This window comes from Nanorana parkeri, unplaced genomic scaffold, assembly GCF_000935625.1.
Source record: "Nanorana parkeri isolate BGI_ZX_2015 unplaced genomic scaffold, ASM93562v1 scaffold679, whole genome shotgun sequence".
NCBI lineage: Eukaryota > Metazoa > Chordata > Amphibia > Anura > Dicroglossidae > Nanorana > Nanorana parkeri.
Genome location: NW_017306947.1, coordinates 15,548 through 29,866, shown reverse-complemented (window position 1 = coordinate 29,866; position 14,319 = coordinate 15,548). Strand labels below are relative to the sequence as shown.

Here is a 14,319-nt window from a genome sequence, read left to right as displayed (position 1 = left end):
AGGAAAATGTCACTTTCGGCATTTAGCCGAAAGTGCCATTTTCGGCCGGCGCCCCCCCTTCACTTTTCGCCCGGGGCCCGCGCCCCTGCTGCCCCCCCGGTTGTTACGCCACTGAATGGTTTTACAAAGGAAAAATCTACACAAGGGACACAGGCAGCAATAAAAAGCTGACACGGGCTTCATTCTCTCCCTACTCTATTACACTATTCTAAAATATGTTTCGGTCTTTGGTTTGGTTGGAGATTTTACCTTATTTTCTGTCTGGAAAGATTGTTGTCAGAAGAACAGAAAGTAAAGAAAAATCTCTCCAATGGAGTCCATGATAGCAGCAAAACCTGACAATGGTTTTAACTTCTTCCCGCTATCCATAACTAAAAAACAAAAGGTTTTGCTTCACATATAATTTAATTACATTTAGTTTGCTAAATGTACTGTGTATCATAAAAAAAATTACATTAGTGATGATCATTTGCAGCTTCTTTACAGTTGCTTCCTGTCTACTTACATGCACTGATGGTTGCATCTCATTTCTCAGGTCCAGTTTCCTATATCCTGCTTGCTCTCCATCCTGATCTGTCACAGGAGGCTGAGCGGGGTGGTGCGGGAGGAGAGCTCCTGACAGTTTCTCTCCTCCCAGCTGAATGCTGTCCTGTGTCAGAGGGGACACAGAGCAGTGTCCAGCGAGGAGGAGAGAAACTAGAGATGCACTAGAATTTTGGCCCAAAAATTGTACTTTCGTAGTTTTACCCAAAGTACCATTTTCGGCAGATATGTTTTGACAGCCGAAATTTCTCTGCATCCCTAGTTACAATATTAATATTGAGTTAATAAATAACACATTTGTAACCTTAACATTTTTGCAAAACAGTAAAAAAAAGAGAAGGAACGCAGAATTCCGCAATCTCTTTTTTTACACAGCCCCAACTCTCTAGCGGCTTCATTCGGTGTTTGTTCTGCAAAGGGAAAGTCCTGACTGCTCCGCCCTCTCCCACCTGTCACTGGAGCTCTCTCCGCATGGGCCCGCATGGCCTTCTGACAGTGGTTCTCTCCTCCCCACTGGGTGCCTGCTGCAACAGTCTGTTTCCCCTTCGATCCCCGCTGTCTCTGTCAAGACAGGCGGGGGAGAGCAGCGCAGATCGGAGGAGACACAGGCTGCAGCATGCAGCTGGCTCCCAGCGGGGAGGAGAGAGATGCAGAGCAGCGGGAGCAGAGGCTCTGCATCGGCTGATTTTGAATGGATAACTGTCATCAGCAGCTTGTCAGCCACTGATTACAGCTATTCATTTACAGGGGATCGTCAGGGGTCATTGAAGCGACCAAGAGCTTATAGAAGGCTGAATGCCATTGACATAAGGCATACTGAGCTGGCCAGCAGGAAATGGTTTTGTTCTGCTGTATGCCCTACATCGTTGGCAGGGAAAGGGTTTATTCAAGCCACTTTGTTTACAAGTGTCTGTGAGTTGTACAGTTACTTATATCGCACCTGATTATTCACAGATGTCTGTGAAACCTTAATACTTCCACTTAATCAGAGAACTGCAAATAATAGAAAAAATAAATAAATAAATAAAATGGAAGGGGCGGGGATAGTGTTTACATCATGAACTAAATATGGCCAGGTGGCCATTTTTGGGCAATCATATCACCACTATCCCTTCAGCCTTGATGACATGGGCATAGATTCCCAGCCACGCAAGTTAATGAGTAAGGTGATGTCAGTGATTGCACTTGGCGCTTCCTTAGTAACCAGTGACAGCAAGGAGCTGTCATATACATGTGAAACTCGAATAATTAGAATATCGTGCAAAAGTTCATTTATTTCCCTAATGCAACTTAAAAGGTGAAACTAATATATGAGATAGACTCAGTGCATGCAAAGCAAGATAGTTCAAGTGGGAGGATGCTAGTTTGTGTCCTCCCGTTACCCCAAGGAGAACTATGGGGAAAAACACTGACCCCATAGTTCTCCTTTAAAGCAAATCTTGCAGTGCAAACAAGGTCCGCTTATTTTCTGAAAGCCCCCTCCTCCATGCAAAAAATTCTGCACTGAAATAAAAAAAACCTGAGTTTTTTTATTTATACTGTGATGTTTGGGGAATATTGGAATATTGCCCAATGGTGAGTGCTTATGGACCAGTCTTGAAGCCAAATTGAACATAAACAAGACAGTCTTTATTCCTCTTCAATATAAATGAAACATACTGTTTTCATGAGCTGTAAGCCATAATCATCACAATTATGACAAATCACGGCTTGAACTATCTTGCTTTGCATGTAATGAGTCTATCTCATATATTAGTTTCACCTTTTAAGTTGCATTAGTGAAATAAATGAACTTTTGCACGATATTCTAATTATTCGAGTTTCACCTGTAGCTCAACATCCAAACATGAGTAGGTTAGTAGATTTGGAAGCCTAAAGATACCCTGTTTGTATCATGCCTGTACAACTTTGCTGGGCCGAGCTTGGAGCAACTTGGCAGAGAGCCAGGACCTTGTCCACGTGAGGGTGACAGTGGGAAGGAATGGCTGTAGAGGACGTAGATGGTCTGTTATGCCACTATTTTGTGGGAGACCAGCCTACTGCAAACAGGAACTTGTCTCATCAAGGCCATCATGCAGATCATCAAGCTGGAAGTGGTTAGCAACTGCAAATGCATGACTGACGTTATCTACTGTGCATTCATGGGCACATTATCGCCATATTGTGACCTTCAGTTCTAACTGCCCATACGTTCAAATAAAGGTTTGTCATTCTACTGCCTTATAATGCAGCGCATGGAGGGCTGACAGAGACACTAGGGGACATTTATCAATTCTGTCGCAAGGCAAACAGGGGTAGTGAGACAATTTGTGAGTCAGATTTATTATAATGTTATAGCACAAATTCCTTCCTCTGCAGCAATAAAGTAGCACTGTGACAGAATAAATCATGACCATGACCAACTCTTAATTATGCTTAGAATTAACATATGTTGCATCATCAGTTTTGAAACTATGCAAACTGTAACATGTGTTACACACATTACACATAATATTACTTACTGCCACATTTAGGTATATTACTAGACACTTGTGCACTTTATTTATACAGAGTTGTGGCATAAATTTTTTTTATGAGATCCAGATTTCATCTTAAGTGGGAGGATTACTCCCTTTATCAAGGGTTGTTATACTGCGATGTCTGAGGCTGATTACACAGATTATATCATACACCGCAGGGTTTTAGGTATTATGGCTGTTTCTAATTGATATTATCTTTTGTATGTGTACTTACTTAAATGTCCTTATGTTGGTTTAGTTGTTTTTCCTGATGTTGGATTAGATGGTTAATTCTGAATTTATAGCATTGTGGTTAGCACGCATGTGATTTGTCCTTCTGTGCCAGATGAACATGTAGCTGTCCTGGAGGAGGGACCTCACTGGAGAAAGAACAGTATGTATGCTGGAGGTGGGATCTCACTGGAGAAAGAACAGTATGTGTGCTGGAGGTGGGATCTCACTTGAGAAAGAACAGTATTTAAGCTGGAGGTGGGATCTCACTTGAGAAAGAACAGTATGTGTGCTGTAGGTGGGATCTCACTGGAGAAATACCAGTGCGTGTGCTCGAAATTGGATCTCACTATGAAAAGAACAGTGTGTGTTGCAAATGGGATCTCAGTGATACTGTATGCTTTGTTTAGATAATTTCTACACTGGATTACCCCTGTGACAAAGTGAAACTGGTATTATAAAAGGATATGATTATACTCCTGCTGTTAGATATAGTGCGATGCTGTAGAGATATCTACTGTTGATCCATGATATAATGTTACTTCTGGGTGATATACTGTACTTTTGTTATGTAATATATTTATCTGCTTATGTGTGTCTTATAGTGATGAGCAAAGTTGAGAACTTTTATTTCTCTAAAATTTCTGTGAAAATCAGGAGATTTCGGTAAAATTTCACCATGTTGGTGAAAATGCATTGGAGTCAGTGTAGGAGGCAAAATTAAGGTGTTTTTTCAGATGTGCAGTCTGTATTAAATGGCTTCTGGGGTTATGGAAGATCCTTTAACCATCTTAAACTTCTTCTTGTTTCGAAAAATGCCCCCGTATTAGTTTAAAAGAGTAGAGGGTAGAACTTTTTTTTTCAAGCATCTTTTGTCTATGCACTGCAATCACTGCAATTAGTGTTCATTCACTGGTAGCAAAATTTCACCTTTCACAGTTTTGCAGCACAATCAGTTTCAGGGAAATCACTCCACAACTAATCACTATGTATAACAGAAGTAAAGTGTTGTATCAGCACAGTCTGATGATACCTTCCTGCAAGTGACAGACAGCACGTTGTGTATTTTGTTCTGGGAACTGTAGCACTAATCCCAATGGGAAAGATGGATAGCAACCCCCACATCTTAGTACCGTGAACATGTTCCTATAAGCAGTGATGAGCATATTTTCCTATCTGTCCCATGTGTCACTGAGCGGTCACTGTGTGGGTGTGGGGGAAGGGAGTGAGGATGACTCTTCTTGCAGATATAGATTGTTGGAATGAAAATAGGCTCTCAGAGGACTATATAAAGGCAGAGCAATGTGTAAGCAGGACTCAAAGGAAACAGAGCAATCACAATCACTGTAATCTGTTAACAAATACCTAATTCAAGATGAAACCAGAAAAATATGAAGCCCATAGCTCATTGACTGATCTAAGCTGTGAGGTGAAAGAAGCAAACAAAGATCGCAGGGAGCATTATTCTGCAGAATGGCTGGATACATCCGTTTTCACCAGACCAGAGGAGAGGTGAGATACAACTTGCAATACCTATAGGAGACAGCCAAATGGCCTTTTATACCTTTGCATTGCTTTCTACACACTGCTTTGCAATTTTTACTAAATGGGTTACTTTAGATGGTTTTCTTCTGTGCTTTTTAATGTTGACTTAGGCCTTGTACACACCAAGCGCGTTCCAGGAGCAGAGCAGAGCAGTTACAGACCAGATCAAAACTGCGTCCAATGTATTCCAATGGTATTTTGGGCTCTAGTTCACACCGCAGCGTTCAGTTCCAGAGCATGTAAAAAAAACTGCAGCAAGCCCTATTTTACCTGCTCTGGAATGCATGCAAACACATCAAAAACGCATGCAAATGCCCTGGAACGCACAAAAAGCCCATTCTAAACCAAAAAACGCAGCACAACCAAATGCACTGCGTGTGCAGAAACTCATGCAGATCTGGTCTGCATTTGGTGTGAACAAGCCCTTAGAGCACCCACAATAGCGGTTTGATGCTGCTGCTTTCACAATACAGTAGCTCTTCTGTGGATTGTCTGGTTGGGTGAGAGAAAAGCAGTGTGGTGTATACTAGGGCAGTAGATAAAATGAATTATATTTAGACATATACTAGGGATGTTCAGATACCAAGTACCGTACTCGGTACAAGTACATGTACAGATACTTTTCCAGCTCCAAGACAAGACTAGAGAAAAATTCAAAAGGTAGGAGGCAGCTGTCATTTTTAAGGAGCATACAGAGCTCCTGGGATTTGTACATCCCATTTTAATGCATTATTTTTTTTTGCACCAATACCATTTTACCAAGTACAAGTACTAACACTTGTCCAAGTACTCACAGATACAAGTACTGATTCATTTTTGTTTATTGTCATGTGACAGTTTTTCTAATACAATACAGACTAATGATTTCAGGACAGTGGTAGAGGACCAGAGCTAGGTCCCAGCTGCAACTGCTGCGATCCTGGTAGTTCTTGTGAAAATGCCAAGTATCGGCACTGATATCTGAACTGGTATCTGGACATCCCTAACATTTACATATAATTAAATATTAGAGAAGTAAATATAGATAGAGTCAAAGCAACCTTTGTTCATTTGTGTGCATCGTGGGACCTAAAGTTATGTTTTGGAACTAATGTTGACATTTCGCTATAAGTCATATTAAACCTATTATAAACCATAACCAGCAGCCAGGAAGCATTAAATTGCCGTCTGGAGACGGCAACCCGCTAATGCAGCAGTGCCGTCCGTCCGTTTTTTTACTACGGGCGGACGGCAAGAGGTTAAAGATGATGGAAATAGAAGAAAGGTCAAGGCCATAAATAGATCACAAATTAAATAATAAAAAAAGGATATGTATGCTTCTAGTAGCATAGTTTTTTAAACCAATGAATAATGTGTAAGTAATTAGTAGGTAAGGATGAAGGATGATAAGGGTGAAAGGAGTATTATTTAAAGGACTAGTAAATATAAAAGGCAAGGAGGTTACAGGTGGAATTAGGATTTATTGTTAGAGATCCCATATGTGTGTAAAGACTGAGATATTTGGCACTGTATTTTGATTATGTATTGTAGTTATTAACTATATGAGGCTAAATCGGCTTACCAGAAGTTGACTTTAATGGAATGAGTGTGATCTTTGGGCATGAAGGCTGTTTGTAAATATAGTGAAGGATTTAATATGGTAATCTGCTATATGTATACAGTGGATTTATATTAGTTCCTCCTTTAAAAACTGTTGTTGAGCTGTGAATTGTTTTTTCTGCCCCATGGGTGATTCATTTACAGAAAAAAAAAAGCAGATATCCTTATATTGACTGTCTACAGTATAAAAGCCTTCCTACCTTGGAGGGTACTGTTATATCTGGCTCAGAGCATAGTTAAATTGCCCTTAAACATAAGATTATCATTGCCCAGTCCATTTGGATAGTGTTGGATTAGAGAATTATATATCTACATATCTCCACATATCTCACTGCTGTCCCTTCTCTGCGAAAAGGTCAAGCTGATTCTCCTTGCTCAATGCTATTGTTTTTCATAAGGTAAGCCAGCACTGAGGACATCATCTTTCTTCTCAATACGTACATTCTTGCATGCTTGGCCAATCAAAATAGGGATGCTGATGAAAAAATCATTGATCTTAAAAAACTCTTGAATATATAAGGTTTACTCATCCATCCCTAATCTGTAAGCCATGCCCAGCTTTAATAATTTTGAAATGCCCATCCCATACATTTCTAATAACAGTCTGTTACAGCTAAGCAGCAACCATTTTCATTAAGTAATAAACATATACTAGCAGTTCTGATTTAACTATAATAATTATAGGATTCTGAATTAACTATCAGCCTTATATACAGACTTCACATGCATTTTTTCATTTTTCTTTGCATTTGTAATACTGTAGTTTTTGCCCTCTGTGTCCTGAGCAGCTGTCCAAGCTTCCTCAGCAGTTAAAATCCTAAACTAGCTAGGTTAAATCTAAAAGTGGGAAAGGATGATTCTAGTTATACATCTTCACCGTTTATTCTGATAGCAAGGTTTGCTTTTATATTCTGCCTTACAGATGCACTGCCCGTGATGCTAATGTCCAGAGGAAGGAAAGCTTCTCACAACAGGGTCAGACACATTTCCTGGTCCAGCGTTCTCCAGCCCAGATCATGAAAATGGGCCGCCTAGGTCACCACTTTACCCAGTACCAGTTGCCATTTCAGCAAATGCTGCCCTTGCCCATCTTCAAGCCAGCTGATCTCACCTTCAAGATGGACCGCATGGGAACACCACCTCAGCTGCGCAGCATGATTGAATTTGAGAGGGCTCTCTCAAACCCTGGAAGCGATGGTATATGCCAGAACAAAACCCCAGTATCACAGATCACCAAAGAGCTTCCTCCACTGATGCAGCCAGCACGCATGGAGTTTGCCAAGCCTGGACTGGCAGAGTCTTTCTGCAGGTCTGTGTCACAGGAGGCTCAAAGAGGTTAGAGCTATGATGGAATGTGACGGCAAAGTTACCAGCTCACCTACTGAATGTTTTTTTCCTAGAAAGGCCGAATTAGAATGCAGTGTGTCTGCATATTGTTTGCACTAGTATGTTACTGAGGTGATGCCAAACAGCCATGCATCCATTAGTAAATTAATGGAAAGTGTAACTGAAAAGTACATTTTAGTTTGTGACAGAAATTTGATCAGATGATTATATCTGTGTGTATATAAAAGCATTATATACATTTTAAACTGTGGTGAATCTTAAACCACCCCATAATTGTTTCCTGAATCATTTAAAAACACACATTAAACAGTCTACGCAAAACACATTTAATTCCAAACTCATGATAGATATTAAAATGGACCTTCCTGGATCGGAGCTGGACATATTATGCAGTTGTCCTATGTGCTGAAGGTCCATGAAAGGTGTTTTTGTTACTGTAAATAAAAGATTAGTTAGCATTTTGAGAGGCTGAAAAATTTCATGTTTTCAAGATGTGTATGATAAGATGCACTTATGATAAATTGGGACTAACACACCCATTTTGATGCAAGTGTTTTATCAAGGACCCTGGTAAAAGTCACTGAATAAAGACAAGGGTATGCTGGAAATAGTTTAGAGGGGGCACTTAAATAGGAACCAATCCAAGATTCCATGGTGGCACACATTAGGCCGTCCTTTCATCCCTTCACTGACAGAGCAGCTACAATATGCTGTCTGTTGCTGCTCTTAAATTTCAGTAAAGAAGCTATAGCTATAAGGACAGTACTGTAAGTTAGAAGGTAACAAATGGAAAGTTATGAGGACTTTGGGATGCAGTCCTGGATGCTAGGGCTGAAATGATTCAATGACCAACTATGACAAATTTATCACAGAGATGGAAGCTACTACTTAGAGATAGTTCTGGCCTTCTAGAGGTTAAATGTATTCCAAATAATATAGACAGTTTGTTGCTTTGGATAACATATATTTTGCACAGTTTTATATGTAGATTTTAAAATATTTTATTTTTTTTAGATGTAATAAAATGAATTCATATATGTGTGTATGTCTCTTCTTATCATAAAGAAGTATAATATGCAAAATGCAATAAAACTGTTTTGCTGGGTGTAAGAGCCCATGTGTTGAAATTGATCCTTGATAATCCTTACACTGCCAGATTTAATAAGTAAGCTTGTAATTACTGCAGGTACTGTACTGTCTGGATTTAAGATTTGCCTGTGAAGTAGAGTTCCTGGGAGTTTCACTACCAAAGTTTGGGGTGCTGCCTATACTATATAATTAAAAGTATTTAATATTATTCTAAATTACATTTATAGACGATATAATTAATTGTGGAAGTAGTGTCAAGATGGCTCAGTGGAGGACCAGACGATCCTCCAGTCAACTCTGATCCTTTACTGGGCCCCCATTCTTTCCCAGGGGTGTAGAAGACCCAGACACCTGTTGCATGAGTAACACCCTCCAGTGTGCGAGTCGACGAGAGGTCTGGCAGAAAGAGCAGTTGGCCAGGGTCATGAAGCGTCACACCAGGTAATGACCAAGTAACACAAGTGATGGGATCTTCCTTCTCTTTCTCCCACCGACACCCAATGTAAGGGGCAGTGCATTATGTACTCCGGACCCCAACAATCTATACATATATTATGTTGTACACTACATACCCTTAACCCACACGCTCTTTCTGCTATGTTACATGTTTCATACTCTGCACGCTACGTTGCACGGTACATACTCTTCACCCTGCACTCTATATGTTTTGGTGTACATTACATATTCAGCCAACTCTAAAAAGCTTCCTCACTATCGTGGATATTGGGACATGTTGTACAAATGGACAATGTATGTAGTGTTGACACAATGCATAAAGCCTACAACAGTCACCAAATAGGTAAAAAGTAAAATCTGCTTAATTACAAAATTCTATCAAATATACAGGATAACATGCACAAGCAGACACAATATTAACATGTACTTAATAAAGAACTCCAGGACTTTTTGTTGGAACTTCTTGCACAGCTTCACAGAGAAACACAAGCACACAGTCTGATATGCATGCTGCGCATGGCTTGAGAAACACAGGAAGGAAGCCGCAGCTTTAGTCTCTACCTTTTTCAATAGAATCTACCATAGATATATAACAGAACTTATAAACACTGCCATCTGGTGACTGAAATTGTATACTGCAGAAGCTGTTGCTATAAACACAGTAATGTGTATTCTTACACCCCCACTCAACAACTACTCCTTATGTCAATCCCATTCTGGATCCGATTGCACGCTTATCATGTGGTAGCTCTGAAAATGTAATCTCTTCATCAGCAGCTCTGATCCACTTTTGTTTCTCATGGGTTGAAAGTCTTTGCATCTCATCCCATAAATCTGGCTCTGGCATTAATGCTTCACAAGCAACATAAGATACACGCTTTGCAGGGATGCCTTTGTTGCTTCTTATGGACTTCCTGACTGAAGACTCTTCTCTTCTTCTTTTTCAGAATTTGTATTGTCTGTGTTCATTTCTATTTCTGTGTCACTCTGTCCCTTGTCTTTGTGTGACATTGATGTGGATTTTCCCTCAGTTTCAGGCATTTGTGTCAGTGCTTGAAATTTTGAACACACTGAGGTTTCATCAACAATAACACTTCTGCTAACAGTTACCTTGTTTGTGTCTTGGTGCAGGATTCTGTATCCCTTTTGACATTCACTGTATCCCACAAGCATCCCATTTTGTAAGTTTTTCCTGTTTCCTTTGCAAATTTTTTATATGCTTTAAGTCCGGTGCTTTTCCATTCCATAGTTCATATGGTGTTTTCTCAGTTGATTTACCTGGTAGCCGGTTCTGGATATAGCATGCAGTCATAATTGCCTCTCCACAGTATGTGGTAGGCAGGTCTGCATCAATCAGCATGCTCCTCCCGCTCTCACATAGAGTACGGTTCATTCTCTCTGCAACCCCGTTTTGCTCTGGGTGGTATGGCACTGTAGTTTGAAACATTATCCCATGCTTTCTGAGAATAGTCTGTGTGTTGCCACTTGTATATTGTCTGTATATTGTACACTTCCATTGTCTGTCCGCAAGGTATTAGGCATTTTACTAAATTTGTTACTTACTTGAGCCATAAACTGTAAACAAGTTTCTCTGGTACTTCACTTTTGTTGTCTAGCAGGTACAATGTAGTATATTTGGAGTAATCATCAATAAAAGTGAGATAATGGGGGTGATTTACTAACCTAAACACACGCACGCACCATGTGCGTGTGATTTTCACACAGCAAAACGTATTTATCAACCAAAAAGTCTCTAAAAGCATATTTCCACTAATGCCATATAGGGAAAAATCATGCACATGATGCATATATAATGCTGCTTCACAGTTTAGACAAAAATGGTTAGCTCATGCATTTACATTCCTGCATTCATCAACGCAAGCAACACAACATAGAGCTAATTTACACAACATCACCTTGCAATTCATGCTTGGCTTTGCACAACACACCTGCTGGGTGTGTACACACTACAAAGGTGTTTAGATTCCACCCATAGATCATGCTGGGAGGGAACACACTACAGAGGTGTATACATGTTCGTGGTGTGTTTTATAAGGTTAGTAAATCAACCCCAATATCTTTTCTTTCCTGGAGTAAATTTTTCCATTGGACCACATAGATCTGAATTATTAAATCCAGAGGTTTTTTGAGCTCTGCTGTTGCTCTGCTTTGGAAAAGCCTTTCTTGTCATTTTTCCTTTAATGCAGCTGGTACATTTCATGGTTTGATCACATTTCTGTGACCAAGACGTCTGTGCCAAGTGTGGATGCAGTTTAAATGTTTCTCCTCTTTGGCAGTATTAACCATTTCACTGCAGTTCAGCTGATACAGTTCATCTGTGATTTTAGCCTTTGCCAACAAGGTATCACCTCTTGTGATAGCACAATTGTCAACCTCAAAAGTCACTACATTTCCTTGTTTTGTGAGCTTCTTTATTGACAAAAGATGGGTTTCGAGAGCAGGCACATTAAAAAAAAAAAAAACATTTTTAACAGGTATTTTTCTGGTGACACTCTGGGATATCGGGCAATAAAGAAAACTGTCTCCTATTCCTGCTGTTTCCATTATTTGTCCATTAGCGGTTGTAATTTTCTCTGTTTTACTCTGGTGAAGATTATTGAAGAAATTTCTGTCTTTTGTCATGTGACTCGTAGCTCCTGAATCAAAACACTATGCTTGCAAAGATGTGGTGCAGCATTTGATTATCTGAAGTTTTGGTCTGTTTCTTCCTTTACGCTTTTGATCCTTTGTGGTTTATTTTGTTTTTGCATTCTAGCTTTCTAGATTCTGCAGTCTGCCTTGTTTCTTACACACAAAACATTCACGTGTTTCTGGTTGCATCTTCCATCTTTAGTGCAGACTCCGCACTGGAAACACTGTCACTATTGATCCTTTCTGTTTTATGCTTGTATTCATCCACAAGCTTGCCTTTTAACATATTCTAATGTCAGTTTATCATCTGGACGTGCATCAAGTGCTGTAACATGTGTTTCATAACTTTCAGGCAAACCACTCAGTAATAGTGCTCCAACATGAAAGTCTTTTATTTCTTCTCCTGCTTTGTACAGGGGCAGGATGATGTCTCTATCTCTGGAGTCTATACCCCTTTGAATACAAGAAAGTATTTTGCTCGCTTTAGAAACTGTGGCTTGACATTGCATGCTATTATTGAATCTATGGTCTACCAGAACACCCAGATCTTTCTCCATCACTGACTCCCCCAAACATACTCCCCCTAGAGTACATGGTACATGCATGGTTTTAGTCCCCAAGTGCATAACTTTACATTTATCAACATTAAACCTAATTTTACAAATAGATGCCCAATCACACAGTGCATTCAGATCTGCTTGTAAGTTTGAAACATCCTGTAAGTACTGTATTCTACTAAATAACTTGGTATCATCTGCAAACACAGAAATAGTATTTTTAATCCCCAACTCTATATCATTTATAAAAAGATTAAACAGTAAGGGGCCCAACACTAAACCTTGGGGGACACCACTAACAACTTCAGACCATTCAGAGTATGAATCATTGAGTATGAATCATTGATCAATACTCATACAGACTTTAAGCTAGTTTTCTATCTGATTACAGATTGAATACTCTATACCTACTGACCTTAACTTATACATTAGCCGCCTGTGGGGAACTGTGTCAAATGATTTTGCAAAGTTCAAGTATACTAAATCCACAGCCATTCTTCTGTCCAATTTATTACTCACTTCCTCATAAAAAGAAAGTAGATTTGTTTGACAACTTCTGTCATTTGTGAATCCGTGCTGACTATCGCTTATGATATTATTTTCAAGCAAAAACAATTGCATGTCATCCTTGATCAAACTTTCAAGTATCTTCCCAACTATAGAAGTTAAACTTACAGGTCTGTAATTACTTGGTAAAGACTTTGATCCCTTTTTAAATATAGGCACCACATTGGCCTTGCGTCAATCCATCGGTACCAAGCCAGACATTAGAGAGTCTCTAAAAATGAAATACAATGGCTTTGAAATTATACAGCTCAATTCTTTGAGGACACGGGGGTGTAAGCCATCCGGTCCAGGTGCTTTGTTCACCTTAATTTTGTCTAACTGATTCTGGACCATATCAATAGTCAGCCATTGTGGTTCATAAGAGGCTATGGCACTGCTATCCCCATTATGGACTTGAGTTACAGCCTGTTCCTTGGTGTGCACAGAGCTGAAGAAGGTATTTAATAGATTTGCCTTCTCTTTGTTTCCTGTTACCAACTCTTAGTTATCTTGCAATGGGCCTACATGCTCAGACCTGATTTTTTTTTACTATTAATAAATCTAAATATTTTTGGGGGGCTTGTCTTGAACTCTTTTGCAACCTGTCATTCATTTTGAATCTTTGCAATCTTTATTTCCTTTTTACATATTTTGTTATATTCTTTGTAGCTTTCAAATGACGACAGTGTTCCTTCATTTTTCTATTTTTTAAACACCATTTTCTTATTCTTTATGGCTTTTTTAGCATTGGATGTGAGCCACATGGGTTTTACTTTTAGCCTTTTAAACTTATTGCATACAGGAATATATTTTGCAGTATGTTTGTGAACAATTGATTTGAAACATTCCCATTTTTGTTCTGTTTTTTTGATGAAAATATTCCCTCCCAGTCGAAGTCTTCAAGAGCAACCCCCAGCATGGGAAAATTTGCTCTCCTTAAATTGTTTCTATTTTTCCAGTATGTGAATGTTGTTTACAACTTAAGTTAAATGAAATCATATTATGGTCACTGCTATCCAGATGTTCTTTTAACTTTCACAAATGTTCAATTAATACATTTTTGGCAACACCAGGAAATAAAGTACACAATGCATCTCATATGACAAGTAGTGTCGCTACCATGGGTAGAACACAAGGCTTAGAAAGCCAAAAATAAATAAAAGAAGAGATCATGTATCATGTACACTTAAAAGGGTGGCCTTCATGACAAATCAGACATATCAGATGCCCACAAAGGGACAAAGATAAGAACGAAC

At 39.3% G+C, this 14,319-nt stretch overlaps 1 protein-coding gene across 1 annotated transcript; it reads left to right on the top strand.

The window, feature by feature from the left end:
* Positions 1 to 4,565: 4,565 nt before the first annotated feature.
* TCAP (titin-cap) lies at positions 4,566 to 7,931 on the top strand. The gene is made up of 2 exons (XM_018563594.1): positions 4,566 to 4,784; positions 7,339 to 7,931. The coding sequence occupies exons 1-2, from the start codon at positions 4,648 to 4,650 to the stop codon at positions 7,754 to 7,756; spliced, it is 555 nt and encodes a 184-aa protein (XP_018419096.1). The 5' UTR covers positions 4,566 to 4,647; the 3' UTR covers positions 7,757 to 7,931.
* The last annotated feature ends 6,388 nt before the right edge of the window (positions 7,932 to 14,319 follow it).